The 27,323-nt window shown below is 44.4% G+C and overlaps 6 protein-coding genes across 11 annotated transcripts; 1 reads left to right on the forward strand and 5 right to left on the reverse strand.

The window, feature by feature from the left end:
* Positions 1-876: 876 nt before the first annotated feature.
* Positions 877-7,513, reverse strand: armc5 (armadillo repeat containing 5). 4 transcript variants are annotated; one of them, XM_035615303.2, is made up of 7 exons: positions 6,444-7,513; positions 6,299-6,329; positions 5,145-5,255; positions 4,044-4,941; positions 3,185-3,942; positions 2,964-3,096; positions 877-2,860 (listed from the first exon to the last, which is right to left on the reverse strand). In XM_035615303.2, the coding sequence occupies exons 1-7, from the start codon at positions 6,840-6,842 to the stop codon at positions 1,456-1,458; spliced, it is 3,735 nt and encodes a 1,244-aa protein (XP_035471196.1). In that variant the 5' UTR covers positions 6,843-7,513; the 3' UTR covers positions 877-1,455. The 4 variants fall into 4 exon arrangements, with proteins under 4 accessions (XP_035471196.1, XP_035471198.1, XP_035471197.1 ...); XM_035615305.2 differs by lacking the exons at positions 6,299-6,329; positions 6,444-7,513 and adding an exon at positions 5,790-6,280; XM_035615304.2 differs by lacking the exons at positions 6,299-6,329; positions 6,444-7,513 and adding an exon at positions 5,703-5,860.
* A 179-nt stretch (positions 7,514-7,692) lies between these two features.
* Positions 7,693-9,295, forward strand: si:dkey-66i24.7. Its single transcript, XM_035615322.2, has 2 exons — positions 7,693-7,924; positions 8,344-9,295. Exons 1-2 carry the CDS (start codon positions 7,831-7,833, stop codon positions 8,949-8,951), a joined length of 702 nt encoding a protein of 233 aa, XP_035471215.1. The 5' UTR covers positions 7,693-7,830; the 3' UTR covers positions 8,952-9,295.
* Positions 9,296-9,688: 393 nt separating this feature from the next.
* On the reverse strand, positions 9,689-12,742 carry LOC118288813. 2 transcript variants are annotated; one of them, XM_035615318.2, is made up of 4 exons: positions 11,796-11,927; positions 11,154-11,299; positions 10,585-10,816; positions 9,689-10,492 (listed from the first exon to the last, which is right to left on the reverse strand). In XM_035615318.2, exons 2-4 carry the CDS (start codon positions 11,208-11,210, stop codon positions 9,708-9,710), a joined length of 1,074 nt encoding a protein of 357 aa, XP_035471211.2. In that variant the 5' UTR covers positions 11,211-11,299; positions 11,796-11,927; the 3' UTR covers positions 9,689-9,707. The 2 variants fall into 2 exon arrangements, with proteins under 2 accessions (XP_035471211.2, XP_035471210.2); XM_035615317.2 differs by lacking the exon at positions 11,154-11,299 and having other exon boundaries at positions 11,796-12,742.
* A 138-nt stretch (positions 12,743-12,880) lies between these two features.
* On the reverse strand, positions 12,881-16,997 carry elob (elongin B). The gene is made up of 4 exons (XM_035615325.2): positions 16,841-16,997; positions 15,452-15,586; positions 14,534-14,642; positions 12,881-14,357 (listed from the first exon to the last, which is right to left on the reverse strand). Exons 1-4 carry the CDS (start codon positions 16,841-16,843, stop codon positions 14,245-14,247), a joined length of 360 nt encoding a protein of 119 aa, XP_035471218.1. The 5' UTR covers positions 16,844-16,997; the 3' UTR covers positions 12,881-14,244.
* A 764-nt stretch (positions 16,998-17,761) lies between these two features.
* zgc:153292 (uncharacterized protein LOC100003014 homolog) lies at positions 17,762-23,179 on the reverse strand. 2 transcript variants are annotated; one of them, XR_004785927.2, is made up of 14 exons: positions 23,018-23,179; positions 22,233-22,434; positions 21,968-22,003; positions 21,654-21,823; positions 21,095-21,203; positions 20,970-21,002; positions 20,850-20,882; positions 20,533-20,766; positions 19,834-19,937; positions 19,410-19,575; positions 19,243-19,305; positions 18,944-19,058; positions 18,336-18,391; positions 17,762-18,257 (listed from the first exon to the last, which is right to left on the reverse strand). XR_004785927.2 is itself a non-coding variant. In XM_035615319.2 (12 exons), the coding sequence occupies exons 1-11, from the start codon at positions 23,080-23,082 to the stop codon at positions 19,261-19,263; spliced, it is 1,197 nt and encodes a 398-aa protein (XP_035471212.1). In that variant the 5' UTR covers positions 23,083-23,179; the 3' UTR covers positions 18,568-19,058; positions 19,243-19,260. The 2 variants fall into 2 exon arrangements, 1 of the variants encoding a protein (XP_035471212.1); XM_035615319.2 differs by lacking the exons at positions 17,762-18,257; positions 18,336-18,391 and having other exon boundaries at positions 18,568-19,058.
* A 462-nt stretch (positions 23,180-23,641) lies between these two features.
* Positions 23,642-26,972, reverse strand: rusf1 (RUS family member 1). The gene is made up of 14 exons (XM_035616355.2): positions 26,666-26,972; positions 26,465-26,542; positions 26,247-26,361; positions 26,101-26,146; positions 25,975-26,007; positions 25,760-25,865; positions 25,496-25,597; positions 25,012-25,082; positions 24,593-24,777; positions 24,441-24,498; positions 24,283-24,347; positions 24,047-24,178; positions 23,889-23,954; positions 23,642-23,808 (listed from the first exon to the last, which is right to left on the reverse strand). The coding sequence occupies exons 1-14, from the start codon at positions 26,813-26,815 to the stop codon at positions 23,723-23,725; spliced, it is 1,293 nt and encodes a 430-aa protein (XP_035472248.1). The 5' UTR covers positions 26,816-26,972; the 3' UTR covers positions 23,642-23,722.
* Positions 26,973-27,323: the final 351 nt, after the last annotated feature.

A 27,323-nucleotide genomic window follows, 5' to 3' on the forward strand; every position in this document is an offset into this window, starting at 1 on the left:
CTGACTGGTTTTTATGTGCCAAGTACCACCAGAGGTTCACAAGTTCAAAAAATGTTCACATTGCAGCATGTAAGGGCTTTGAAGGATCGGGCTCGTATTAATACTGTACTTTCTTTCTCATTAGAAAATAAAAAGCTATGAAAAGACCAAAACCAAGAACTAAATAGTCCTATTAACAAGTATCGTGAGTCTGATGTTGAAAAGAATTCCTCTGTGCCTCAGAGCTCCATCATTATCCAAAAGAGCAGAAGTGTGTATTAATCCTCAGTACCTGACAAACGCACTATTAACACTGCAAATTGTTCTGCGCTTGTCAAGATGTAAAAATCCAAGATTTGGACGTTATTCAAACCTTATTTACTTGTTTCCATCTTTGAATTCATGCCATATTCTTAAACTGATCATGAAAATGCAATATTACAAGATTTACTCCTCCTAAAATGATGTTTTTTAAGTAATTTTCACCTCAAATTCAGTGTTTATTGCTTCTATTTTAGCTTTTCCTGTTTAGCAGTGTAATTCTTTTTGAGTAGAGTTTGCTAAAAAAATAAAATAAAATAAAAACCAAATAAAACTCCAGTGCCGATGTGTTCAAGGAAACTACTTGGTGCAGTCAGAGCACTGAGAGACACACTAACACTGGTTTTGGTCTTTCACGCAACAGGTTTACAATAAAAATAGGTGGCGATAAATGAAAAGTTAATAAATCCTCTGGAAACTGAACGACCCAATTTTTTTTTTCTTTTTTACTGAACCAACCAAACAGCTGTTTCACTCTGTCGTGTTATTGAAATATTACAACCTGACGACCTTCACTAAAGCCACGCGGTCCGGTTGCATCCGCACACTCAATCAATAAAGACCCAGAGGCCGGGGTGATGTTGCAACAATATATTCGGATGTATACGTTTATAAGGGGGCAGGGGTGTGAAACCTATACACTTTTATATAGCTGCTATTCCATAAGATCTGTATGTACAACATAAACAACTGGCTCCATGATCGAATCAGATAAATCCAGAACCTCCAGCTACATGACGTCTATCGAATGCATCGTGTATCAATGTGCTTAAACTTTGCCCCCGCCCCCAAAAAAATTTAAATAAAAAAAAAAAACTTTTTAAATTAAACATGATCACAACACAAATGTCTTTAGAAGCTAATTCATCGGCGGTAAATTGTTAACAGAGCGGTTTAATGATGGGACAGGCAACAGTTTCGTATCCATTGGCGATAAATCTCAATAATAGAAATAAATTGAAGCAGTCAGTCAGTTCTGTTTAGTGCGGAAGAAATTCATACAGCTCAGATGAACCGTTCCATGATTATGACCTGCGCGTGTTCTATCGTGTGATTTGATAAAAATTAATACGATGGCAACTTTTCGAGACACTTATTATCTACGCTCCCGTTACACGTCTACGCCCCCTGACCTCCCGCCACAGATCAGTACATTCAGCTCAGAGCGACCGCGACCAGACTCACTAGACCCTGCTTCAGAGCGTCTGCGCAGTCGGCCTCTCGGGCGAGTCTGCGGAGGCAGTCCCGAGCGAGGGTGGAGGAGGCGAAGGCCCGAGGACGGTCCCGACAGCCCAGCAGCAGAGACAGGCAGGCCCGGCCCAGCGCCGGGTAGCTGTGGCGCTGGGAGAACCAATACACCTGCGGGAGGAGAGCGGCCAGAGCCCCGCCTCCTGCAGCGGCTTCTGGGGAAGAGGCGGAGCCCCGGGCCGCGGATTTCAGAGGCTCCGTCGAACCTTTGATCGGGTTCTTTGCTCTCGAAATCGACTCTTCGATGCGTTCCGCCGTCTTCTGGTCCGAACTCGTGTCGAGTCCCCTGTTGCCCTTTTTAACCGCTCTGACGAGAGAGGATTTCTTACTGTGTGTTCGCAGCGGGGAACTGTTCGGTTTCTTCGCCTCGAGACCGGTCAGCTCCAGCTCGGACGTCCGATGGGCCAGGTTCTCCTCAGCCGACTCGAGGCATTTCGGGTCCTTGTGGTCCTCCGCGGGAACTGGATCAGCTCCCGTCGGGGCCTTGGTGGAGCAGGACAGAAGAAGAAGAGACACGCAGAGATCCTCCAGCTCTCGCTGCAGCTCCGTCACCAGAAACCGGCATGCTCCGATCATCGCCTCGCCTAAAGGTGTTTTCTGGAAAGCAAAGTCTTCCACCGAGTCCTTTTGACTGACGCTCAGTCCCTCGTGGACCAACGAGTCCAAAACCTGACACCGTCCTCCCCTCTGTCCTTCATCCCTTCCCCCTGAGGATTCCGTGTCCTCTGCGAAGCGACACCCGTGCAGGTAATGCAGCACCGGTAGTAACATACCCACGCTCACATCTCTGATGTGGATGGCTTCTTCTACATCAACCTGAGCTTCTCCAAATCCGCCTCTCAACAGAGCACGGAAGTATTCAGACCCCACGCTCTCCGTCCCCTCCGCCCCGGCCACAGCCTCCCTATTGGCCGGGATCCGAGTCCCGTCGTCCAGCAGCAAGAACAGGTCAAAGTCTGACAGACCGTGAGGACATTTGTCAGATAGTCGAGGCTTTTTCGAGGGAGGGGGAGAAACCCTGCCAACATTAGCGACTGACAGATTTATGTGTCTTTTGTCCAGCTCAGTTTTAACGCTCGCCGTCAGGGTGGACAGGCATCCGATCAGGAGAGAGAAGTACAGCGATTGGACACGGGAGGTCTGCCGCCCGGCATGTGGTGAGTTAAACAGGTCAGAGAGCAGCCGCCTACGTTCAGCGGCGTTGTTTTCATCCGCAGCGCCGTCGTCCTCGTCGTCCTCGCAACCGAGCGGCTGCAGAGCCGAGAGGAGCCCGCCGCTGTCCAGGAGGAGCTTCTTCAACAGGATCTTGTTGCTGTTAATGAAAAAGAAAGTTCGGATGTGAATTCATCAAATGTAAAAAACGACGACAAAGAAGGAATTATCTCAGATTACCATGCGATTCTGCACGGACTCACCTGCTTATTAACGGCAGAGACAGCGCACAGTTCACCTTGTCCGACTCAGAGCCCGACATCATCACGTGTGCGAGGACCCCGGCGCCAAATCCAGACTCGCACTGGACACGCAGATTATTGAGAAGCGAAGCACCTACACAGAGAATCAGCAAACAGTTATAATGTGGAAAAAAGTCTCTCAACCTCTCAATTTACTCCAAAATTAAGTGTTGTCATCTTACCCAGTTGTTTGACTTTGGCTTTCACTCGGTCCGTCTGCCTCTCGTCCCGCTCGGACCCTTCCTCCCGCTGGCAGAGACGGTGGCGAATCAACGCCACCGAGCCCGTGCGGACCAGCGCCTGCAAGCAGTTTGGGTTGCAGCTCAGTCGGCAGAGCATGCGGAAGCACCGGCTGCTGGGGTCTTGGTGCTGCGTGAGGTAGTAGAGCAGGCCCGTCATGACGCCGGAGCTGACCAGCGCGGCGCTCGGGTCAGTGGCGTGGGAGAAGCGCGACAGCAGCAGCAGGATAGGCGACTCGGTCGTCCAGGGCTCGGGGTGGTACGGGTGGTGGTAGGCCGCCGGGCGGGGCACCGACGGAGGGGTATCCAGGGTGACCTTGGTCAGAGAAGCTGCAAAATGAGCCCGCTGCCTCCGTCTGTGAGGGGAGGAGAACTTTGATGGTGACACCGGCGTGTGGGTCGTGGTTTTCGTGGGAGACGAGATTGCGGAGGAACCGGGCTGATTTTGGGTCGCAGGTGCACTGGAAGTCTGAGGACTGGAGGAAGTTTGATCAGTGATTTTAGCGGGGGAAGGCTGAGCTGCCTTTTTGGAAGCAGAAGAAGGAGTCAGGTTAGACGTGGAGGGGTTTTTAGGTGAACTGGAGTCTGGGTTTGCGGACGAAGACAGGGGAATCTGAAGACTCCCCCACTCCCCGTCAACGCCTGAGGAATCCGGCAGGTCGCCCTCAGACGAGATCAGTCCCTCAGACACCAACCAGGACCTGGGGAGGAAACCAGAGAGTGCGTTTTAAGATGTTGATAAACAAAAGAGAAAATTATAAAATCATACACGAAGAACGCTGTGCATTTCGTTTTTCCATACCTGAGGCTTTGAAAGCTCGACGAACAGAGACCCTGCTCCCTGCCAGCCTCTTCCTTCTTGTAGCTCTCGGGAGTAGGGAAGTCGAAAGATTCAAAGCAGGACGAGGACAGGAGGTCGGGCGACATGCTCGACGCGAGGCTCACGTCCATCTTCTCGGCATACTGCTCCTCCTCGCCCCTGCTGAGCTCCACCAGCCGTGCGACGAGCAGCGGGACCAGCCCCAACTCCTGCAGCTGCTCCATGGCGGACTCATCGAACACAAAGTCCACACAGGCCAGAATGACGAGCCGGGACAGAGGGTGACTCTGGTGGGCGGACAGGAAGCCGGTGAGTACCTCCAGCCCGCCGCTCTCCTTCACCTTGGCCCGGTTGACTGCCTCCTTGCAGCACAAGCACAGTGCCTTGAGGAACACGCCGGACTTCAGCTGGTCCTTCTTCACTTCCTCTGTGAACTTCTGGATGACGCCCAGCGACCCCACTAGCGGACGCAGGCAGCCTTGGGTGCACAGGTTGGCCAGCGTTTTCAGTGCCAGCTCCTCGAAGGGTTTACCAGACTCCTCCCCCGACGCAATGACGCCGAGCTGAGCGAGAACCCCGGAGCGGGACACCTCCCGGGCACATTCGACACCGCAGCCCCGGGTCAGCTCGTGCAGGGTCCTGAGCGCCGCCCGCCGCAGCGCCAGTGGATATTCCGGAGCGATGAGAGGAGCGAGGGCCGACAGGGTCCCTTGGGTGAGCAGAGAGAGGCGGTTAGAGGGCGTGTCCGAAAGGTAGAGGAGGGCCCGGGCAGCCGACTGAGCACACTCCAGCTTGGGACAGGGGTCTTTTGGTAGAGCAGCGGTCGGGGAAGACGGGGCGGAAGACAGAGAGACGCAGAGGAGGAGGAGAGGAACTCCACCTGTAAGAGGGAAAAAAGAGAATTGTTTATAGTATAAAAAAGGTAAGAATCAATTGGGTTATTTGAATAAACATTTCCAATTTAGGATCAAATGACCCCTGGGACATAACAACAGTTAGCTCTCAAGCTGCATCTTATTTGAAATGCTCAACTGTCAGGTAATAACGACGCAGTGGAACACACTTGACTTCTTTGAGACTCACCAGCAGAGTGGATGAGAGCAGAGCTCTCTGGATCCATGGCCAAGTTCCCCAAAGCCCGGGCAGCTCGGTTCTGGACGGTCTCCAGGGCCACGTTTCTCTTCAGGATCCCCACTGAGACAGTCAAGAAATGGTCAAGATTAGATGCTTTTAAAAAAAAAGTCTTCATGAGACAGTGGAGTATTAGGGCCAGGCTAAGGAAAAAATTAGGACAGGAAGATATTTTTTCTTGCATTTTGAATTTCAAGAATAAAGATAAAATGTCGAGAAAAATGTCAGATGACACGTTGTTTTTAAATTTTGCATTTCGAGAGAAAAGGTCAAAATGGCGACAATGAATTTGAAATTTCAAGATTGAAAGTTAAACTTTTAAGAATATATCAAACTATATTACCGTGCCTCTACAAAATGCCTCTTGTAGATAACTTGGTGAAATTCTTTCTCTTTTAGCTGTTAACACAGTGTAGTAATCAGTGTTGGGTCTTTGGTGAGATTGTGCTGAAAACATCTAAAGCTTGGAGAGATGGTGTAAACAAAATGGCCATGCCTCTATGCACTCACTCTGTTAGTGTTTCTGTTCTGTTCTTCAAATGTAATCTTATTTCTGAGTTATGAGACAGTGTTCTGCTCACTTCAGTCGCAACATACTTGTTTATGCCCGTCTTGTATACCGAGTGCTTGTTGATTAGTGAGTTTATTGTCATATTGTTGCACGGTTTGAATGTTCATTTCTATTCCTAACAATCGTTAAATTAACAAACCTGTTGATGCGAGGATCAAAGGCATACATTCTCCTGTGATCTAGCACACACACTCACACACCCCAGACGAACAAAGGTACACATGCTCCTGTGATCTCATCGTATATATGTGGTGGTGAATCCTCTCAGAATGAGATTTCTTCTGGACTTCTCAGGGACTCTCTTCTCTCATTTTCACTTCTTTGGCTCATACCTTAAACTGTGATGGACTTTGTGTTTGGTCAATAAACAGTCTAAATTAAAGAACTGGACCCCGCATCCCTCCTTTAAATATAACAAAAATCATACTAGTTTTAGTTTGACTATACTGTCTGCATCTCGACTTTATTCTCAACATTTCTCCTTTATTTTTTGAAACGTTTCCGTCTCTTCTGTATAAAAAACAATATCACTTACCAACAACATCTATTCCATCCAGTTTACGAACCTATAGTAGGGAGAGAAAACAAATGTAAAATGTGAGAAATTTGAATAAACTTCTAATCAAATCGGCTTTCAATCATTATTAGTATTTGTATTGTTGTCATGTCTTTAGTCTCACCTCTACGCGTGTCTCTGGCTCCGTGCAGCAGTTGGCCAGGATGCTCAGGGCCAGGTCCAGGGTTTTCCTGGAGCACTCCGGGCGCTGGAGCAGGTCCAGCAGGGGCCGGAGACCCCCTTGGGTTCTGAACGTGGCGATGCCCGCCTTGTCCCCCTTGATGTGCTGCGTGCGGATCGCGACCAGGGCTCGCCACTGGGAGACCCTGGACCTCTTGTCCATGTCTCTGCCACCGCCACCTGTGTCCGCCGCCTTGCCGTTGCCGTGGTGTTCGGCCCCTGGTCCGGGTTTGCAGAGGTGAGCCAAGCACCAGGTCAAGGAGAACTCTGGTGATGACGCGTGGCCATCTCTGGAGGCAGCGCGAGATGTTTTGCCTGCACCTTGTGCAGGTGATGCTGCCATGGTTCCGCTCTGAATGTCCAGGTTCACTTATCTGAATGTTTCACCCCCTCGCGATTTACACAGATATAATAATAATAATGATAATACATACTGTGGAGCGTCAGTGGACACCTCCAGTGGAATACTGAAAAATTAAATATCATTTCACTTAACTTCATTGGCAGGTGGAAATACCCTCTTGTTTAGTCCATTCATATTTTAAAAAACAAAAAAAAACAAAAAAATACAAATGCCAAAAAGTTTCCGCAAAAGTCACATCCTGCTCAGAAAACTACAGATACCAGCACGAGGAAGAAGAAGAGTCGTACCAGCTGACGCCGCCGCGGGTGCTCACGGGAAATGGAGTTCCAGCCGCTCCGGTCGACTCCCTAAAGAACAAAGGCCTACGACGTCGCGACGAGGCCCGACCACGCGTTATTCTACGCGATGGACGTGTATTCTCTCAATGCACCACACTTTGTTGCACGTCAACTGACGAATTGAAGCTCGACGTGGTCAATGTTTTGTCACCACTGGCCGAATCGTTTTTTGGGTGAAACACAGTGGAATCGCCCGTGTTAGCCGCTAGCGCCATCTTTAGCCAAACAACGCAAAACGGGGCCGGAAGAGGGAAGTGAGCACGGAGTGAAGAGGGGGTGTCGGTTGGGTACGTGTCGGGACTTGTAGTTCAAACGTCGCTTGCCTTGTTAACTCTCGTAATGCAGCGCCACTCTCTGAGAACTACATTTCCCGTGACACTGAAGAATGGTGACTCGCGCTCAATCACCCGCGGCGTTCAGGGATTGTAGTTTAAATCGTAGACCCGAACGCTGAGAAAGCCCACAGGCGTCTTCACAAGTGGACTACACTTCCCGCGCGGCCAGGCGACGTTGTTATACTCATCGTTTTACGCGATGCGAGACGCTGCATCGGTGCCTCCGAGAGGTTGTTAAATTCCACGATAGATAGAATAAACAACTCTGGCCGTTATGGCCCCGGTTTAACGGACATGGAGGTGATCGAGACGATTGTGATACAGAGCGCCGAGGCGGACGCAAAGGATGCGGCCGCGTCCGGCGCGGAGGCCGATAAGACCAAGGCAGGTCGGTAACTCGTAGCGTGGAAGTTGGAACGGGTCTCGTCCAGTCATCGCATGAAGCGAGGAGGGCCCCGATGAGTGGGCAGTACTCATCACAATATATAAACAACGACTCACACGATTTCACTCACTTCACATGAATTAAGAATTAAAAAATAATCTGGTAAAATATAGCTTCAAATATGTGTTCCAATAAGACAGACTGTGTCACATTAAATTATCAAACTTAAAAAAAACATCTTTAGTACAAGGTCCTGAATTAATTTATTTATAAATATATATACAGTATGTGTGTGTATCTATTTATAAATTTGCACATGTATGTATATATATGCATTTATATATAGATACATATATATGTGTGTTTGTGTATATATATATATATTTATAAAAAATATATTGTTTGTTTGTTTTCGTGTCCAGAATTTATTTGGACGCTGCAGGCCACATGGCACCTCATCAACATCCGATTGGAGATGGATCAGGCATTTGACCAGCCGGTGTGCAAGAAGAAGAAACTTTGGGAGATGGTGGCCGAGAAGGTGAACGCCAAGCTGAGCGAGTCCGAGGTCACGGACGTCTCGGCGAAGGCGTACGAGTGCGATCTCAAGTGGAGGAACATGCTGGCCACGTACAGGAAGAACGCCGAGCGGGCCAAGAGGCTGGGGGCGGCCAGCGTCCACTGGGAGTTCTTCAAGGCCATGCACGAGGTCCTGGGCAAGAGCCGGGAGGAGGTCGAGGCCCAGCGCAGAGCCAAGCTCAGCGGCACCAAGGTGGGCAAGGCCATGGCCAGCAAGAGGTTCACCCCGATCCTGCCGACGCCTGTCGCCACGGCCGCGCCCTGCCCCGCCAGGCCTCCGCAGGACGTCCTGCAGCTGTACATGGAGCTGCAAGAGAGGAAGATGAACATGTGGGCCCAGCAGAAAGCCCTGGAGGAGAGGAAGATCGAGGCCATCAACAACCTGGCCCAGGCCATCTCCAACCTGGCTCAGAAGAACGGCACAACAGCGACGTCGAAAGATGGACATTAGAGATGCAAAGTGGATCCGAACTTCTTTACCAAAAACTTTTATGATGCTTGTTTATAGAGAAAACTGTTTGAGTCGGTTTGTAGTATGTTTTTTAAATTGGCCGTGTTGGCACATTTGCACTCATTATACTTTATACAATAGTTTGGCAAGTGTGCATTTTTTAAGGCTGAACATGGCTAATACTTTATATTGTTTGGTTAAAACAATACTGATTTTTATACTTAATGTGGTATCAGTACATAGTCATAGTCATGCTGGTACTATGTTGATGTATAAATAAAATACACTTTATCAGACTGAATTCTTTACAATGTAATTGGTTCCAATAAACAACCTTGCAATAAGTACGACCTTTGTGGATTTTGTTTTCTCTAAGTTCCACTTACATATGTGTAAATATGTAATTAAATAATAAAAGTTCCTTTTGGCCCCTTCAGTCTCAAAACGCCTCAAAATTGTCCAAAATCAAGATTATTGAGTGGATACTAGTAATTCAAGAGCTATTTTTTGAAAAGGTCTACATTCAATTCTAAATTCCACTTAAATCTTTTTGCAAATGTAAAATGATGTCCTTGAAAACGTATCTCATACTATGTCATCCCATGATGATAATTCACATAACTAATTTATAACTGAAAATATTATTATGTAAATTCATCAAAAGCAAACTTATCCCCATTATCTGAGAGTAGTAATAGTGTTTTTTTTGTGTGTGTGCATTGATAAACCCAGACAGATTTTTATGAAAGTAAAACTTTATCTTACATAACTATGAACACCAGTTCTGACATCATCACATGTGCTTCCAGACTCAAAGCTTTTAAACAACCAATCTGAGATGGCGACACGTCTATGCACACCCTCCTCATCCTCCTCCTCCTCCTCCTCCTCCTCCTGTCCCTCTTGGTTCACGGCTTCCTCTTTCTCGACTCCCTCTTCCTCTCGAACCACCTGCCCCATGTCCACAAACACATTGTGCAACACACAGGCGGTCAGCACGACAGCTCTGGCTCGATCGTAGTTCCCGATATCCAGATACCGGAGCCGCAGAAATCTGGCTCTCAGTCTGGCGAGGGCCTGATCCAGGATGTGGAAATGCTCGCCCAGCGTCTTGTTGAAGAGCTCTTCTCTTGGCCCATGACTTGCTGCTACGTACGGAGTTAAAATGTGAGCAGTGAGCGGGTAGCCAGCTCTGGCTACGAGGCAGGAGCCAGGGGGCATCAGCACAGGATGCTGCTTCAGTTTGTCTCTGAGAGCGATGCCTCTGTCCACGTCTGATCCTCTACTGATTCGGCAGTGTAGGAACCGGCCCCTGCGGTCACATACAAGCTCAAGGTTTAACCAGGAGTCGGGATGGGCCTCCTTCTTCATCCTCTTCACCTCGGGCACTGTGCTCTCCACGTCGTGTTTCCCTATCGGCAGGCGGATGGGGATCCGGGCGTGTCCCAACACTCCCAGGACCCGAGGAACACTTTGCTCTTCGTCTTCTCTCCCCTTCTCTGGACTGAGAAGTGGGAAAAGGGCGTCTACCGCCTCCTCGCCTGGAGAACACAGAAAATACCACCACCATTATTATTTTTAAATTCATTTTTGCACTCAAATCATTGACAACATATCACTGTAATCAACCCACCAACTGGCCATCTGATTTGCTTCTCTGCCAGCATGTTGACGCGCTGACAGAAAGAAAAGAAGATCCTGTGGATGTTTCCTTTCTCCAGCAGGAAGCGGCGCGACACGGAGCGGTAGCTCACGCGCTCGCAGAGCAGGGTGAGCGACAGCAGGATGGTCTGGGACAGGGAGAGGCGAGCACGACCGGCCAAACGGGCCCGCGACTTGGAGCTTTGAAGAAGGCCTGCGATGTACTAATGAGAAATAAATTTTAAAAAATCAATTTACAGTAGCCAACAGAAAACAAGCAGGTGAAACTGGCATATTTAGGACGGGGCCCACAAAAGTTCCAGGACTATTCTTCTAAAAGTTGATTAATTGACTAATTAATTGATCAGTGAGTAGACAGAAAAATGATTTAGCAACTCTTTAAGTAATTGATAAATCTTTTTAATCCCAATTTCAAGCTAACTTTCAAAAACGCTTTGGTTTCAGTCTCTTAAATATGAAGTTTTGCTGTTTTAGATCACTGGAATCTGTGTTTTTGATCTGTTGGGACAAAACAAGACATGAAATAGGAACATTTTTTACCATTTCATAGGTAAAAACTGAAGAATTTCCATAAAACTCAGTGGAAGGATGGGACATGGACCAAGAGAGAACCCATTACATTTTGGAGCAGATCCTGGATTTTTTTCTTTTTTCTTCTTCTTTAAGATTGCGAGATTGGGTGGATTCTAGTTTAGAAATGGGGAACATGATCAGTTTAACCATAGACCCTACAGTCAGTGGGTTTAACTTTAAATAAAAAATACAATTTCAATCTCATATTCAGTGTCATAACATAAGTTTTGAAGGGTTAGAAAATTGTGGGCCTGAGTATCACATAATCACTCAGCCACAAGCTACTGTACATACACTGTAGCCTATAAGATAAGATATGCCTTTATTTGTCCAACAATGGGGAAATTTGGACATTACAGCAGCAAAGTGGACAGAAGAATATAGGAAGAAATTTAAAAAACCAATAGGTATGTACTAAATATAACAGAAAATATTAAAAAAGATATATAAATACTATATACAGAGCAGTAGCAATAGTTACACATGGTGAATAAATATATATATATACAAAGTCTATAGTGGCTGAGGAAATCCTGAGTTCACTGTACGTGAATTGCAGATTGTTCTTCTGAATCTGAACCATCAGAGTGTCAGATATGTTGACGTCACCTTCACTGCTGCACTGTCCTCAGCATCCATCACCTGGGACTCAGGTGTCTCCTCCTCCTCCTCCTCCAGGGGACCGCACGCTGCTGCCGCTAGTGTCGTGGTCGCCGTGTGCGGAACCTGCGGCCCCGCGGGGGGTTGTTGACTCGGCGGCGGAGGCTGAGCTCTCAGCTCCGCCATCAGCTCGCCCTCCAGGATCTCCTCCACCGCCTGGTCCAGCCGCTGCTCCAGCTCGCCGGCGGAGAGAGGCTGCTGCCACTCCCGCTCCACCATGTCCAGCACGGCCCTGCCCGCCGACCGCACACACGCGCGGACGTCCATGTGTGCTGGTGTGTTGTCCTCTAACGCACACGCGCGCGCGCACACACGCACACACACACACACACACACTCTGTGTGTGTGTCTATGAAACGGCGGCTACGTACAACCGGATGTTGTTGTTAAATGCTAAGCTAGCTGGCTAGTATGCTGCGTTTGAGACCGTCTGAAAGTTCTGAGAACGCTTAGTCGTGGTGCGTTTAGGGACCGTCAGAACATACCAACTTTTGCACAGAAAAATAAATATATATATTTTATTCTTTTTTCAAACTATATAAATACCATGTCCAGAGCTGCAACATTTGATTGATTAATCTATTATTTTTTATGATTTAATGTGTAACATAATATCAATATGCTTTGGACTGTAGTTTGGACAAAACAAGCATTTCAGCTTGTGGTCTGGGTTATTGTTATGGGGATTTATTGCCATTTTATTGACCAAACAGTTGATTGAGAAGACAAATTAAGAGTCATTCTCAGGAGTAAAACTTCTTACAGAGAACTGACAAGCCCACGTTTAAAAAAATCAAATCATAAGCACTCGAATTTAAAGATCTGCACATGGGGCTGGCTGTCGCAGCTAGCTGGAGCTTTTCCAGTGGCTGCCATTGACCTGCCAAACCTGGTGTATGCTGATCAACCACGCTTATTCATCACTGACCATGATAATTGACTTGATATCTATTAAACTCAGCTCTAGAGAACAATAGTTATATACGTTTACCATCGACTAGACAATCAAAAAACGCCACCACGGTGCACAAGAGTGAAAAACAATCGTTTTAATGTTAAGTCAGTAACAAGTGCAACTTTGATCATGTCCCACTGTTTAACAGCCTCACTTCGCAAATGCTTTTTTTTTTTTTGTTTGGATATTTCATTCAACAACATCCCGAGTCAGAATAAAACTTTCCAGTGGTAACTAAAGGACGATTTTTGTTTTTAATCGTTGTTTTCTCGATCACGTGACCACATTGTTTTACACACACATGTAATTTGATTTTTGTTGTGCGTGAGAGTTCTTTTTCTGTTTCTCCCTTTCTTTTGTGTAGTCAGGTATTTAATGGTGGTGGAGGACTAAAACTAAATATGCTGTGATTCTGGTGATGATGGAGGGTGACCACTACTTAACAGACACAGTTCCATAACTCATCACACAATTATCTGTGACCTTAAAAAATGATGAACAATTAGGGCCCGATAATTGAAGTCAACAAAATCCCACCAACTACATCTCCACGGTTTCGTTGGTTACAATCAACACTGGAAAGTAAACTTGGTTAGTTCCCACCTTTTGTTACAAATATAAATGATTCAATAATCCCTGTTTTTGCTGCTGTGCCTGTCGCTCATTTCATTAGATCCATACCAGCATTACACGTGTGGTAGATACGCCACGACTGAGCTCCTTCAGTCTCAGTGACTGAGCAGTTAACAGTATGAAAACTACAACTACCGATAGATAAAGTACCAAGAAATCTTCCCCTTACTGTCAGATCTTCTCCCGACCAGTGAATCCATTTATTTCAGATTCGTACTGTTCAAATGTTTCTTGAAACACAGAGAGAGTAACTTAGAAATTCACAAACTCCTAGCTATTGTCGCAACACATATCCAGGCCAAAGACCGGAAAAACATGTTAAATCCTAGTAATAGTTTAATAAAGAAAACACACAAACATAAAAGCCTAAAAATTGTCACACCTTATCAACTCCCACGTTTAAGCCAGCAAATAAAAATAAAAAAACACAAGTAAGAGCCGCGTTGGCCTTACCCCAAATAAAAACTAGAATTCATTAAATACGAGGTACAATTCTTTATGTTCAGCCTTTACCAATCCCGTGGATGGCCGACAGTGTCATGACACGTCCGTCAGGTTTCTCTGAAGGGTCTTGTGTGAAAGTATCAATTTAGCATGCGTTCTCCGATTTCAGGACAAAATGAACCACTTTGAAGCACCCGCCCTCATATTAACCACAAGTGGAATCAGTGTTTGTAATTGTTTATGCCCAGCTGGAGATAGGTGAGGCAAAATTCATCCACTTCCCCAAAAAAATCAGCCCCACCCTCCCCCCCGTGCATCCACCCTCAGACCCCGTGTGTCCCTCGACTTTAACCCCGCCCCCCTCCCTCACTGCACGGCCTGCTCGTTGGCTGTGCTGCTAGAGTCCTGGGGCTTCATGACGTCAGGGAGCTCAGGGGGAGTGGAGAAAGACTCGATCCGCAGCTGCTCAAATGAATCATCTGGGAGAACGACAGAGAGAGAGGGGAAGTGACCGACGGTGAAAATGGAGAGAGGGAGACACGAGGCAGAAAAGTACATCAGATCAAAGTGGAGAAATTAGCGCTCCTAACGCCGTCGCAGGAAATTAAAAGTGACCGGTTTAACATAGGGAGTGATCAAAGGGTTAATTACTTACCACCTAGACGGAAGGCTAATCCCACCGTGGCTGGGGCCTGAGGTCGGGCTGTTTGATTTGTGAAGCCACAATTTCCAAGAGTTTGACTGTCGTTGAGCAGCACGTCATCCTGTTGAAAAAACGAATGAAGTAGTGTCGAGCCAGCTGTTCCTGACAACAGTCATTACTGGAAACCTTTCAGAGATGATGTTCAAGTTGCAAATCGCCACACCAACATACAATATATCAATATATAATATATATATATATATATGTATATATAGGGTTAGGGTATAAAGTTATACAAACTTATGAACTTTCCAGAAAATTTATAGACATGTCTTTCATAATTATCCCAGTGAACTTCCAAAAATTAACACAATATTACCAAACAGCAGTTCTGCTCATTGAAAGGTAACAACATACACAAAGGTTGACTATAACCAGAGGTATTAAACAGATAACTAACTCATGAGTGTTAGAAACATTTACTTTGTACATTTAAAAAAAAATGAATGGTTTAATTTGCTAGTTTTTTTTTTACAGATAATATTTGTCCCTTTAACATTTAAAAACAACTGAGACGATTAACTGAATACGAGTAGCTGCTGATTCATTTTCTGTCAGTCAACAGAAAATCAATATAGCTAATCAGTGTAGTTAACAAATTTACACTGTCTCACAGAATACATTTTCATATAACCTGCCCCTCTCCTTCTAATCTTGCTCTAAACTTACATGAGCACGTTGCTCCAACAGGTAACAAAATAACAACAAACCAAGAAGCTGTTTGTACATACAGTTCAGGAGTTAATCTTTTATACGCTCATGGTCATTTATTAATAACTAATAATGTGACTTGTTGATTCCTTCAGTGCTAGCAGATATAAAAACAGCCTCCCGTCTAAAGTGAAAGATGTTCCGGGTTATGCATCTCACCTTATAAAGCCTCTGCTCTTCAGGTGGCCTCTTCAGGATGCCTTCCACGATGCGCTTCAGTTCGTAGACTGTGGTCGACTCTTTTGCGTCGGTGAAGATGGTCGTCTTGTGACGTCGGATCATGAGAAACACGTCCTGGAATGAGATCATGTGACGGCGGGGGAAGAGAGTGGAATCAAGACACTGATTATACAAAAAATAATAGTCACATCAGGAAAAAATGATTTGCAGAGCTTGTAACATGCTGTAAACTTCGCCACTGGGGATCGAGTTATTTTATGTCATGGCGTGTATTATCAAATTCTCCCGAAGCAAAGAGAGATAACCAATAGGTATGACTCATGTCTGCCTTCACCAGATTAAAGGTTTATCATCAGTAAATACTGATCAGATCACATGAGCGTGTGTGGTGGTTCTGATCAAAATAATAAGTTGCCCACTGAGCCACCAAACCAGAGAGAGTTCCCAGCAACGCAGTCTCTTAATTAATCTGTTGGACGAGGTCTTGGAAAACTCAAGATAATGTTTCAGATTAAATTGATAACCACTACTGGCAAAAATAACTGTGTTCGTGAACTGCCTGGTAACACAAGATGAAGATGTGTGGCAGCAGCAGTGGTGGTGGTGAAGCTGACACCGACAGCAGCTCAGTGAGTTGGTTCAATGATCGGCCACATCAACGTTACACCGATCGAATCGACTCTGATCTGATCGACACACTCCTGGCGTTTAAAGAGCCACGGTGCTGCAGCTGTTAGCTAACGTCACGGCGAGTTAGCTTAGCTGTGACCATTAGCCGCTCTGTTAGCCAACTGTTAGCTACAGTAGCTTCCTCAACAAACAAAAAAAAATAGAACTGTTGGACCCGTAAGATAATAAGTACTTGCGACTCAAGAAACGTCAAAGTCACTATCGTTAACTTTCAACACTACCAAGTCTTTTTTGTTTGTATTAATCTAAGTTGATTCATAGACGCTAACGTTAGCCGAGCGATTACAGCTAATGACAACTTTGGCTAGTTAGCTTCCGTGCGGCTAGTTAGCCGTTTCTCAAATGACTTAAGTTCGTTGGTTGAGCTGTCACTTGTCCCATATCGCTCATCCTCCCGCTCGCTGGCTCCTGCTGCACAACACGAGCGAGGTAACGTCACGTCCAGCTCGCAGGCAGCCGATTGTGTTGACACCAGCCGAGGCAGGTGAAGCTAAGCTACGCTAGCGGAGGTTAGCTAAACAAAGGCAGCAGCTTTTTGGACGGTCGCTTTTTGTGACAGGCTACTTGACAGCACCCGTTTGAGCGCGCAGCGAGCGGTTTAACGGCCAGTTCAAGTCGTGTTTGGCGAGTGAAAAGGCCGTCACATTGTGAGCTCTTGTCCGTTTTTCCCTCACTCACCATTTCTTGCGGTCGGCTGCACACAGGGGGGGAGAAAGACGCCTCCACCACCGCACAGCGACAACAGCGAAGCTCACAGCGGCATCAAAGAGACGGCTGCGGCTCTGCGCTCTGCCGGCAGGGGGCGCTGGAGGGCGTCATTCCGCCGGTCAGGAGAGTCGAAGAAGTCACGTGAATAATGTGATGTTGTTTCTTTCTTTCTTTAAATCATGTTGTACATGGAGGTTGAAATATTAAAGAAGAAAAACAATGGGGTTTTTTTTTCTGTTGAGTAAAACTACTTTTTTTTAGCACATTTTACATTTGAACCTTTTTTAAGCCATCAACTCTCCTGATACATCATTTATCTTACTAGACAAGAGACAACTTGGACTATTTTAAAACAATCTCAGTCCTCTAAACTGTTTTGATTGTGAGGCACCAATGCTTTATTATTATGTTATGAGAAATGCAGTTTTACCAATTATTGAGCAAACTAGGGTTATTGATTATCCATCTAGAGATGATCAGCTTTGATGGCCATTAGAAAAAAAAAGATAAAGCATTTTTCTAAAGCTTTACAACAATATTAATAAGAATAATAAGAAACCATCAACTCTCTTGATACATCATTTATCTTACTAGACAAGAGACAACTTGGACTATTTTAAAACAATCTCAGTCCTCTAAACTGTTTTGATTGTGAAGCACCAATGCTTTATTACTATGTTATATGAGAAAAGCAGTTTTACCAATTATTGAGCAAACTAGGGTTATTGATTATCCATCTAGAGATGATCAGCTTTGATGGCCATTAGAAAAAAACTGAAAGCATTTTTCTAAGGCTTTACAATAATAATAATAATAATAATAATAATAATAATAGAACAACAATTAAAATTCTCTTATTACAAATTTAAATGATTACTTAAAGTCCCAGTACTCAAAAGAACCCTGGTTTCTCATAGAGCATCATGTCTCACTTCAGAAGTAGTTTTGTTCAACCAAGGACCTTTAAATTCTACTTAATATAATCATGTCCTCTTTAGTGATACAAACAGGTGTTTTATTTTCACTATAGCTGAGTCATATGTGAGAGGACTTCATTTCCTCCTCTCGGCCCGACAGCAGCTGTCACCGCAGAGTGGGGACAGCTGAAACCACAGCAGCCTGAGAGACACACGTACAAATCAGACGAGGTGTCACAGGATGTTTGGCCTCGCAAATCTGTTTTCATCTCATGATGTTTGTGAATTTGCGGGTTCGAAGCAGCTACAAAGAGAGCAACGCTTTGACATGTGACAGTAGGAAAAGCATGATGAGTGTAAATGACAGAATGAATGTTGGCTTGAATTCCATTCAGCTGCCTCAGATTCAGTTCCCTGCCGTGTTTCATGCAGGCTCACAGTCACGTGGCCAAGTCTTCCAATCACTGGAACTGAACAGAGACATTATTAATGCAGCAATAAAAAAGGCATATAGACCTATAATTGTAAATAATATCCAGGAAACGTACACATGCTCCCAAAGCTCCTCTTGTCCTTTTTGACTCGTCATGTGCAACACAGCAATCTGTAAACATAGAAGCTGTGGGTCACCGACACCACAAGCAGGTGCAGATGCAACTCATACAGCATATGTTGATATATCATGCGAGTCGTATTAGCACATTCAGAATTTCTTTTATGATAACAAGTCATGGTGCTCACAGAATACTTGATCTTGAATCGATAGCAAACTATATGTCATTTATCTTTTTTTGAAAGCAAGTTTATTTACATGTTTTACACTCTGTAGACAAAAACTATAACAAAAAATTCCAGCACAGCTGCCATAAATACGTCATCTCATAAGATCGGACTAACACTGACTTGTACCACTCGTCTGAAACAGGAGGCCAACTCAGAGGATGAAAACAAAATCCTAATGTCAAATTAAAATGTTGTAACAATCAGGCTCAAATGGCTCGAGCTCAGACTTTACATCACCTTTCTCAACTTTTAGTGGTTAAAGAAATCCATGGACCTTACCGAGTCAAAGCAAAACAATATTTTGGATTGAACAGGTTTAGTATAAAAGGCATTTTTAGGTTAATCTCCAGCATCTGTCTAGTCAGCAAAATACCAGGGTTCCAATGTTTCCCGTTGTGCGGCCAGACAATCCTCGACGTAGTCAGAATATTTCCCCGATCGCATCCTCGTTTGTTATTAGTCCCATGTGATTTCCACTTTTTATTGACCTGTAAGAAAATAATAAGTTTTCTGTAACCATTACGTAAGCAGTTTAAAAAAATATCTCTGATAATGTCTTGAAATTATCAGTCTCTTTCTGGAAGATGAAAGATATTCCACAACTTCTGAGTCACCAGAGAGATGAAGATCATTATATTAAAGTGTGGTAACGTTGCAGTACATTTAACTTACCCAAGAAGCTTTAAACATCTATCGAACCACAAAATCACTTTCTTGGATCTTTGCATGAACATACTGAGGGAAAAAAGAGAGGCGGAAAAAACAAATGTTGTTTTTTTACAGTTTCTATAAGACAAAAGTTTGTCAAAACTCAATAAATATTGAAAAGCTTCACGTACATCCTGTCCTCTCGGGGAGTGGGCCGGCTCCAGTTCTCCACAGCAGAGCAGCGAGAAAGGCCTCTCCTTGGTCTTTGTGTGCTCTTTGAAACACAGACTGAAAACCTTGGCGGGCAGGAAGACGTCCCAGTCAGCCGCATGCTCTTCTATCAGATCACTCACCATCCTGTAGGTTGAGCGGAAAAGTTACATCAAGAAATTATGAGGGATGAGGGATCTTGTTCTGAGCCCTTTTCTTGGTTTTACTGTATTTTTCACATCCCTGAGGGAGGTGGGAGGTGCATCAATGCCAATTCCAATTTACAATTAATATAGTCTGGGAATTTATAAATTTCTTTGAGAAGGTGCCATTTCGAATCATTTACATCTTCAGTGATATTGCACAGGGGTGTACTCAAGTGTGGTTGTGTATTACAATACAGACCTGTTGATGAGCTGCTGGGTGATGGAGTCTGCCGAGCCCGTCTGCTGGTGATGGACGACGAGAGCGCTGGTGAGCTTCAGGTGAGCTTTCAGTTCCCTGTTGATCTAGACACATTCACACAGCAGCACATCTCTGTGAGACTTAAATATCATCACTTGAGACAAACAACTAGGATACTAAAATCGGGAAAGTATTACAAACAAAATTCTTTCTTTAACGCTGCACCTTTTTAGAGCAGCTGCTTTCTTTCTGCAGTGCGCTCACTTCCCATTGGTTTTCATGAAGAAGAAAAAAGGAAAAAAAGACAAAAGGTCTTTGAGAGTAAAAGCAGACACACCTTTCGCCATTACGACACATTTGCTTTTTTTGTCATAAACTTGTCTGTCTGACCGGGTCACGGTGCCACACCCCCCCCAGGCCCCTCCCCTACCCTCAGAGCTACACCGATCTCATACATGGCCTCTCTGGAATCCAACTAATGATATTCCATTGTAGTGATTGTCATTTTCACCCCCGTCACTTACCTTAACCAAGATATAAAGGAAAATAATTTTTTAATTTAGATTTTCCCAATCAAATGGGATAAACGGTAGACATGGGAAATATTCACGAGGACATCAGACAACTCGAGAAAAAAGTGTAGTAGACTAGCGAGGAATAAGGGATGGAACTTGAGTTCGGCTGCAGTCGTACGCTCACCTTGTGGACTATGTGATGCGGCAGTCTGGAGAGGATTCCCAACGGGTATCCGAAGTGGGCGACGATGTCCGCGATGTGTTTGGCCACACGCAGAGGGAGGCACGACTGCATCGGCACAGCCTCCACCCACTTGGAGTAGTAATCTGTCACGGTCAGAATGTATTTGTTTCCGTTCGTTGTCTCGGGCAGCACTCCTCTGACGTCCAGACCGAGCCACTGCCAAGGCTCCTTCACCTGCAACCAGAACACGATATCATCAATAATCCCAGTTATTGCTGTTTCCTATAGAAATGCTTTCATACGGGGAATAATCGTACCTCTATCACATTTTCAGGATCTCTACATTCAGTCTGTGAAAGTCAAGAGAAAACCAATTGATTAAATTACATCACCGAGAGGTCAGAGAAGAAAAGTTTACAATTGTGTCGACTTCTTACATTTATGTTATCGTCTGGAGCCCACTGAATATCCTGTCGGTGATAAATGAACGATGAAGACATCGATATAAAATGACATTATTTGAAAAGTAAAAATATGTGATATATGCACTAACACATCTTACCTGTGGTAAACAGTAATCTCCATGGAAGAAATGGGGGAAAGACTCAATCCTCATCAGCCCTTCATCAACTATAATCCTCCATTTGTCAGACTTTTGGGCCTCTTTGTCTCTGACCATAGGAAAGAGAAAGTGTCAACACATTAAAGAGAAAACAGCGATTGCAGGACGATTCAGATCCAGGGAGCAGTGGGATTTGCAGCAGTTTTTTAAAGTCTGCATTTTTTTTACATTTGGAACAACACAACAAAAATCCATAACGTGATGAATAATGACACAAAGGCACAACTTGTAATTTATGGTCTATAAATGGTCTGTTACTTTATTCCTTTAAATTGTAAACTTGTAATGTTGTTTTTTGGGTACTGACTAACAATCTCTTTTCATTGTACATATCTGTCTGTGACATTTGGGCATTCTGATTCTGATTCTGATTATATGTGTTGATTTTTTGTTAATCTGCTTGTTATATTACATAAGGCAAGTGAAGAAAGTATAAAATAAAACAATGGAGGGGCTAAAGGCTCAGGCTTCTCTATCGATATCAATATATGTAACATACCCTGCACACTCGTCCTCTGTCTGTCTGTCGTCTATGTTCTGGACATTTCGCTTAGTTGTGGCAGAAGGCGGAGGCAGAGACGTCACCGGAGACGGAGCAGGAGACGGAGCTGGAGACGGAGCTGGAGACGGATCCGGATCCAGATCTGGCTGCGAGGCTTTTTCATATGGCTGGGATCAGCAGAGAAGAAAGCAACACACTGAATGTTCGGAAGTTTGTTTTCATCTGGGTTATAAACGTATTATTTCATTTTTTATAATTTGGACCAATATGCTCGCTAAAAACAGCCACAAATGGCAGAATTCAAGTCTCACCTTGTTTCTCTTACCTCTTGATTTGATGGATGAAGCCTAAATCAGGGAAACAGTGACAGTAGCAGCATATGAGACATTTATTACATTAAATTATCATAAACAAGTGAGGAGGAATTTCAAGGAAGGGAGGCACTGACCTGGCCTATAGTGTGAAAGAGTTTAGAAACTTTAGATTCAAATAGCGACGACCTGGGAGGCGTCTTGTTCTGAAAACTAACTGGACCAGCTGATTTTTGATCTTCCCGTCTATCAAACGCATACGAACCTTCCGCGTCCGTGTGTCGTCAGGCGATGAGAATATGGTGGGAACTGCGTCTTCGCTGAGCGTCACACTTTTGCCCGTTCGGTCGATGTACCGCTCCTCGAAGTGATTGATGCACAGCACAGAGAAGCGGGACGGCGTCCAGTCCTTCCACCTCATGTTGTCCAGCCACTTCTTCAGTTTGCGGGGATTGTACAGAGGAAACCTGTTCCACAACACACGAAAAATAAAGACGTGAAAATAAAACACCAAGCCCAATGGCCTGACCCCTGATTTGAGATATATATATATAAATACACACATATATATACACACACACATATATATATATATATACACACACACACACACACACACACACACATCCACTACAGTGAGGCCTGGTGTGTTAGATTGTAAAATAAAAATACCAGATTCAAATTTGATAGTGAATTAAACACAGTTTTCAATTTAAAGAGGCAACATTAATTGCCAGATTTTTTAAATATTTTTTGGACTACATGTGTACCACAACAAACCTTTGCACCTGAGTCAATATCATAATCTTTATGTAGAAAGCCTTCTTGTCTTATGAAAACAGTACCTATACTTCCCAGACTGTAAGAGTAAAGTCAACAGAGGTGTTTGACATTTATCTTGTTAGAATTCGTAGGAACAGAAATCACAGAGACAAGCTGCAAACACACTTCCCACACTTATCACTGCTAGCTTCATGTAGCTTAGTCTGCTAACTTTGCTCTTCCCCGGTTTTGTGGGTGACAAACGGCCACTTATGTTTAATTACTCACTTAAAACACTTCACATCTGAATCGCTGGAGCTCTCGCAGTTGTAGGCGCACGTATATCTGCCCATTGCGTCAACGATTTCGGCCAATTTACGACCAAACAAACTGATATTATTGTTGGGACTTGAGAAGTGACGTTCGCACTTAGCACACACGTCCGGTTGGGACTTTCAAATTAAGAGCATGATGTTAAAGTTTTAAAGTTTGCCGTTAGCGAGTGAATTGCACGGATTCATTCATAAATGTATTGTATTCAGCGGCGAATACGTTTATCTCTCTTTTAGTATCAAACCCTCGCTACGAAACTTCATTCGACATCAAGTATCACTCACGCCCTGAACCCAGATATTGATATTTTCCTTCCTTACCCTGCAGAATACTGCTAACTTGACGAAACCAGTTGTCCTTCTTCTTCGTGGCATAAATTGATTTAGGAGGTTCAACACCGCCCCCAACGTCGACTCTTTGAAATAGGTAATTGAAATAATGACATTTGCTCATCAGTTTGTATTGTTTAATACAACAAAATCTAAATATTACTGTGCAAAATATAGATTTTATTCCTCGCCCCCCTCCACATGTATCATTCCATTGACATTTGAAACACAGACTGAATCAAACAAGGGGTACTTATATCAAATATGATTGTTTAATAAAACCTTCAACAAAGTGATATAAAGTGAGAATCTGCTGCAGACGCCTCAAAGCTCAGTTGCTTTTAGATTTCCACTGCACCCTCCACTCATCCCAGTCCAGCAGGGTTCGTTTAGTGTCCCATCCTGCAGCCTCTACACCTGGAAAACATTTATAGCAAAGTCACGTCTCTGTTGGTTGAAATAAAATAAAAAGGTAAATCAGTTTTGTGTGTGCTCACCTTTGAGAAATGCATTAAAAATCGTGTCCATCAGCTTGTGACTCTCGTGCACCGTTTCCCAGTGACCTTTGAATAAAAACAACACAAGTTCGCAGTGTTTAACAGAGTTTAACTTTAAAGGATCTTTATAATGCTAATGAATGGAGGTGAAGACTCACTCTGATGTTGATGTGAATTAGTTTCTGTGGAGGCCGGAGGACTCAACTTGCTGCCGATCCACACGGCCTGGCACACGGCACGGATTTCCTGATGCACCGATGCTTCTGGTCCCAAGCAAATGCATACACACCCTGCGAGGAAAAATGGGAGACTTAAAAAAGATTCAAACTCTTTAACGTGGCTCTTGAACACATTGTTACTCTGTGGAGGAAGAAGTCTTCTCGGGCCCACGTACCGTTTCTCACCCCCAAGAGGTAAGGCATGTTGTTTTTCTTCGTAGCCAACTGGAGTTCCTCTGGACTACAACACAAGCAGTTATTTATTCAGCATGTGTTCAACTTTTATTGTGTGTTCATTTTTCATCATATAAGAAGAACAGGTGCAAGGAATTACCTTTGTATGACCTCCTGTAGCCTCACGCCAAGTCTAATTGGCACAGTTTTCCTAAACTCTGCAAAATAGATACACATAATTCATATAATACAACTACAATATGATACACGGAACAGTGGAAAAAAAAAAATTTGATTTCTTCTTTTTTTTACCCAAGAAAACGGGCTCTCTCTGATTGGCCTCGAGTGGAGTCAGGATCCGTTCGTCTCTCAGGTACTGCTGCAACACAATCGAGAGCCGCGCCTCGTTGAAGGTTTCCATGACGACCGAACGCACAGCCTTGTAATTGGCAAAGAGGTGGAGGATGGTGAAGAGGAAGAAGAGGCTGAGTGTCAGTCTGAGTGAGGAGCAGAGGGAGAGAATGAAAATGGCAGTCCGAACATTTGAAATTACTATCTGCGCAGGGACCACAGGAATCTAGGGTTAGGGTTAGGGTTAGGGTATGGATAATTCTTCATATAGGCTGAAGAACAACACTTCACAATATGAGAATGATGAAGTGATGGCGGTTAATGTTTTATTTTGATAACTCAGCGTGTATATACTGTATGTTAGATATAACAACACTTACACTGCATTATCAGTGACGAGGGGAATGAGTGTGAGGCTGATCAGCAGTCCAGCCAAATTTACTAAAGTCTCCTGTGGAGAAAAGAGGATTTTAGAGTAATTATCAGTTTAAACTCAGAAACCTGCAGTTTGAAACCAGTTGGAAACCAGTTGTCACCTCAGGCCTTTTTAAACAGTATTTTTTTTTACATGAATCAACAGGAAAAGCACAGCTGAGACTAAATAAAACGAATTATTCGGTTTCCATTCTTAACAACACAAGTACTATTTCGAGTGCATGTCAAAATGTCTGCTGTGAAAAAACGCCTGTTGCACACGGCACTTCTTTATGTTTAATTGGATATGACAGCAAAATACTGTACATAAGACTATCCGCCCTCTTAATTGCCATCATATTATCGTTTGCGGCTTTTTCCCCCCTGGTACAGTCTAAATATAGAGGAGAACCATCGTTATCCCCCCAAAAAATCCCAAAAAGAAAGTACCTGACTTCCATCTTTGGCAGAGATGTCAGCCATGTTGTCTCTGCGAGCCTGATGAACAGTCAGAGCAGCTCTGGTCGCTCCGCCTGCCACTCCGACAATGGACTGGAGAAAACACACACACACACATATTAACAGGTGAAATTATCCAGTTATTCATTAGGAAAAAATACAAAAATCCTGACCATTCAGACATAAAGAATCCTGATATACGTTGAAGATGAAGGGACTTCCTAATCACAGTTGACTTAAGATAATTAATGTTACCTTGAATATCCCTGCCGTACACACAATCAAGGTGAAGCAAGCCGGGAAGTATGGAGCCAATATCTCCATGAACATAGCGATATCGTTGAGAACATCGGCAAAAAGCCTGGTAAGACATTTCAAACAAAAGGACACGTGACAAAAAAACAGGTTTTTAAGATAATGTTGAAGTCTTTAAAATGTAGTGTCTGTACACAGTGGGAACATCACTGTACCTCCACTTTTTGGCCTCCGAGTCCAGTTTACTCCTGTGACAAAGATATTGATTATTAAAAGGAAGGAAAAAAAGAGACACTCATCAAACTTTTATTTCTATAGAATAGGCACAAATATGAACAAACCCTTTCTGCCAGGCGAAGAGGATTCTACCCAACATGCCTGTTCCATCTGCGGAGGGGAAAACAACCCGGTTCACAAGTCGCACTAACGCAGGAGTAATGTGATTTTATTGTCTGATTCTTTAAATTATTTTTTTGAAGGGGATCACCTCTTAATAACCAGGTGATTGTGGCTGCAGCCACCGTGGCCTCTTGGTTTCCGACGCCGACCCCTCGGAGGGAGGCCTGAGTGGCCAGAGTCCCTGACAGGGAGCTGGAGAAGGCCTGAGGGAGGGAGGGAGGGAGGAGAGGGGAGAGGAGAGGACGATGACGATGATGATGATGATGATGATGATGCTCTCCGTGGTTCTGGTTTCATCTACTGTACCTGCACAGTGTCCCAGAACTGGTACTGCAGGTAGTCGCCACTGACGCTCTCTGGGTAGCCTTGAGGCAGGAACACACTCTGAAATTGAAATGATTTTTGAAATGAGAACAGTGTGTGTGTGTGTGTGTGTGTGTGTGTGTGTGTGTGTGTGTGAAGACGAGTCAATGTAGGAAATTGTGACAAGTAACTTTTACTAAGTACTTTAAAAACTCCCACAACAGAGTTCCCTCTAGACTCCCCGTCTCTGTCCTCTCTCTTCCTCTCCACGACTCCATCCTTGGCTAAATACTTCCAGGACCCCGCGCTGCCATATCTCTCCGTGGCCAAGACCACACCGCTGTCCGCCTCCATTTAAGCAGCTGGGAGCAAAGACAACAACACTGCGGTCTGACAGACAATATTTTTTAATTTTGCTCCATTTTGGAAGCAGGAGCTTGATGCTGCGAGCCGACGTGTCGTGTTGTGTTTTATTCCTCGGAGCTGTTTCCGTGTTATCTTCCGCCCTCACAGTTTGGGGATCCCTGATTGGTGGAGCGAGAATTGGAGGCGGAGCTCCGACGCAGCGAGACTCCTTCTTCTTCTTTGAATTTGAATGGCTCAGTTTACAGGCGCATTACCGCCACCTACTGGCGTCTGGAGCAGTAGAGCGAAAACTAAACTAAACTTTTTATTTTTTTTATTCCTGATGCTCTTGGTTATTTCGTACTTCCCCCAAAACATTACTGTTTTTCCCATCATACGCTGCTGATTTTAACTCCCTTCTTTCTTCATCATAACTGTTGCAATCTATCAATTCTATCAAGATTTTGCATTTATACCATATTGTTGCATAAACTACAGCCAAGTCCAGTTGCTTCTG

This window comes from Scophthalmus maximus, chromosome 17, assembly GCF_022379125.1.
Source record: "Scophthalmus maximus strain ysfricsl-2021 chromosome 17, ASM2237912v1, whole genome shotgun sequence".
Lineage (NCBI taxonomy): Eukaryota > Metazoa > Chordata > Actinopteri > Pleuronectiformes > Scophthalmidae > Scophthalmus > Scophthalmus maximus.

Excerpts from the sequence above, each read along its gene's own strand:
- armc5 (XM_035615303.2), bottom strand. The coding sequence starts at position 6,842 with ATGGCAGCATCACCTGCACAAGGTGCAGGCAAAACATCTCGCGCTGCC. Across the intron at positions 3,943-4,043 it reads TCGAGCTTTCAAAGCCTCAG|GTCCTGGTTGGTGTCTGAGG; the intron begins GTATGGAAAAAC and ends TTTCCTCCCCAG. Across the intron at positions 2,861-2,963 it reads TCTCTGCCGTTAATAAGCAG|CAACAAGATCCTGTTGAAGA; the intron begins GTGAGTCCGTGC and ends TTTCATTAACAG.
- si:dkey-66i24.7 (XM_035615322.2), top strand. The coding sequence starts at position 7,831 with ATGGAGGTGATCGAGACGATTGTGATACAGAGCGCCGAGGCGGACGCA. Across the intron at positions 7,925-8,343 it reads GGCCGATAAGACCAAGGCAG|AATTTATTTGGACGCTGCAG; the intron begins GTCGGTAACTCG and ends TTTCGTGTCCAG.
- LOC118288813 (XM_035615317.2), bottom strand. The coding sequence starts at position 12,113 with ATGGACGTCCGCGCGTGTGTGCGGTCGGCGGGCAGGGCCGTGCTGGAC. Across the intron at positions 10,817-11,795 it reads AGGACAGTGCAGCAGTGAAG|TACATCGCAGGCCTTCTTCA; the intron begins GTGACGTCAACA and ends ATTTCTCATTAG. Across the intron at positions 10,493-10,584 it reads GCAAATCAGATGGCCAGTTG|GCGAGGAGGCGGTAGACGCC; the intron begins GTGGGTTGATTA and ends TGTGTTCTCCAG.
- elob (XM_035615325.2), bottom strand. Across the intron at positions 14,643-15,451 it reads AAGAGCAGAGGCTTTATAAG|GATGACGTGCTGCTCAACGA; the intron begins GTGAGATGCATA and ends TTTTTTCAACAG. Across the intron at positions 14,358-14,533 it reads ATTAGCCTTCCGTCTAGGTG|ATGATTCATTTGAGCAGCTG; the intron begins GTAAGTAATTAA and ends TCGTTCTCCCAG.
- zgc:153292 (XM_035615319.2), bottom strand. The coding sequence starts at position 23,082 with ATGGGCAGATATACGTGCGCCTACAACTGCGAGAGCTCCAGCGATTCA. Across the intron at positions 20,883-20,969 it reads CTCCAGACGATAACATAAAT|ACTGAATGTAGAGATCCTGA; the intron begins GTAAGAAGTCGA and ends TGACTTTCACAG. Across the intron at positions 19,306-19,409 it reads ACTCCCCGAGAGGACAGGAT|TATGTTCATGCAAAGATCCA; the intron begins GTACGTGAAGCT and ends TTTTTCCCTCAG.
- rusf1 (XM_035616355.2), bottom strand. The coding sequence starts at position 26,815 with ATGGAGGCGGACAGCGGTGTGGTCTTGGCCACGGAGAGATATGGCAGC. Across the intron at positions 26,362-26,464 it reads AGTTCTGGGACACTGTGCAG|GCCTTCTCCAGCTCCCTGTC; the intron begins GTACAGTAGATG and ends TCCCTCCCTCAG. Across the intron at positions 23,809-23,888 it reads TTTTAATGCATTTCTCAAAG|GTGTAGAGGCTGCAGGATGG; the intron begins GTGAGCACACAC and ends AATGTTTTCCAG.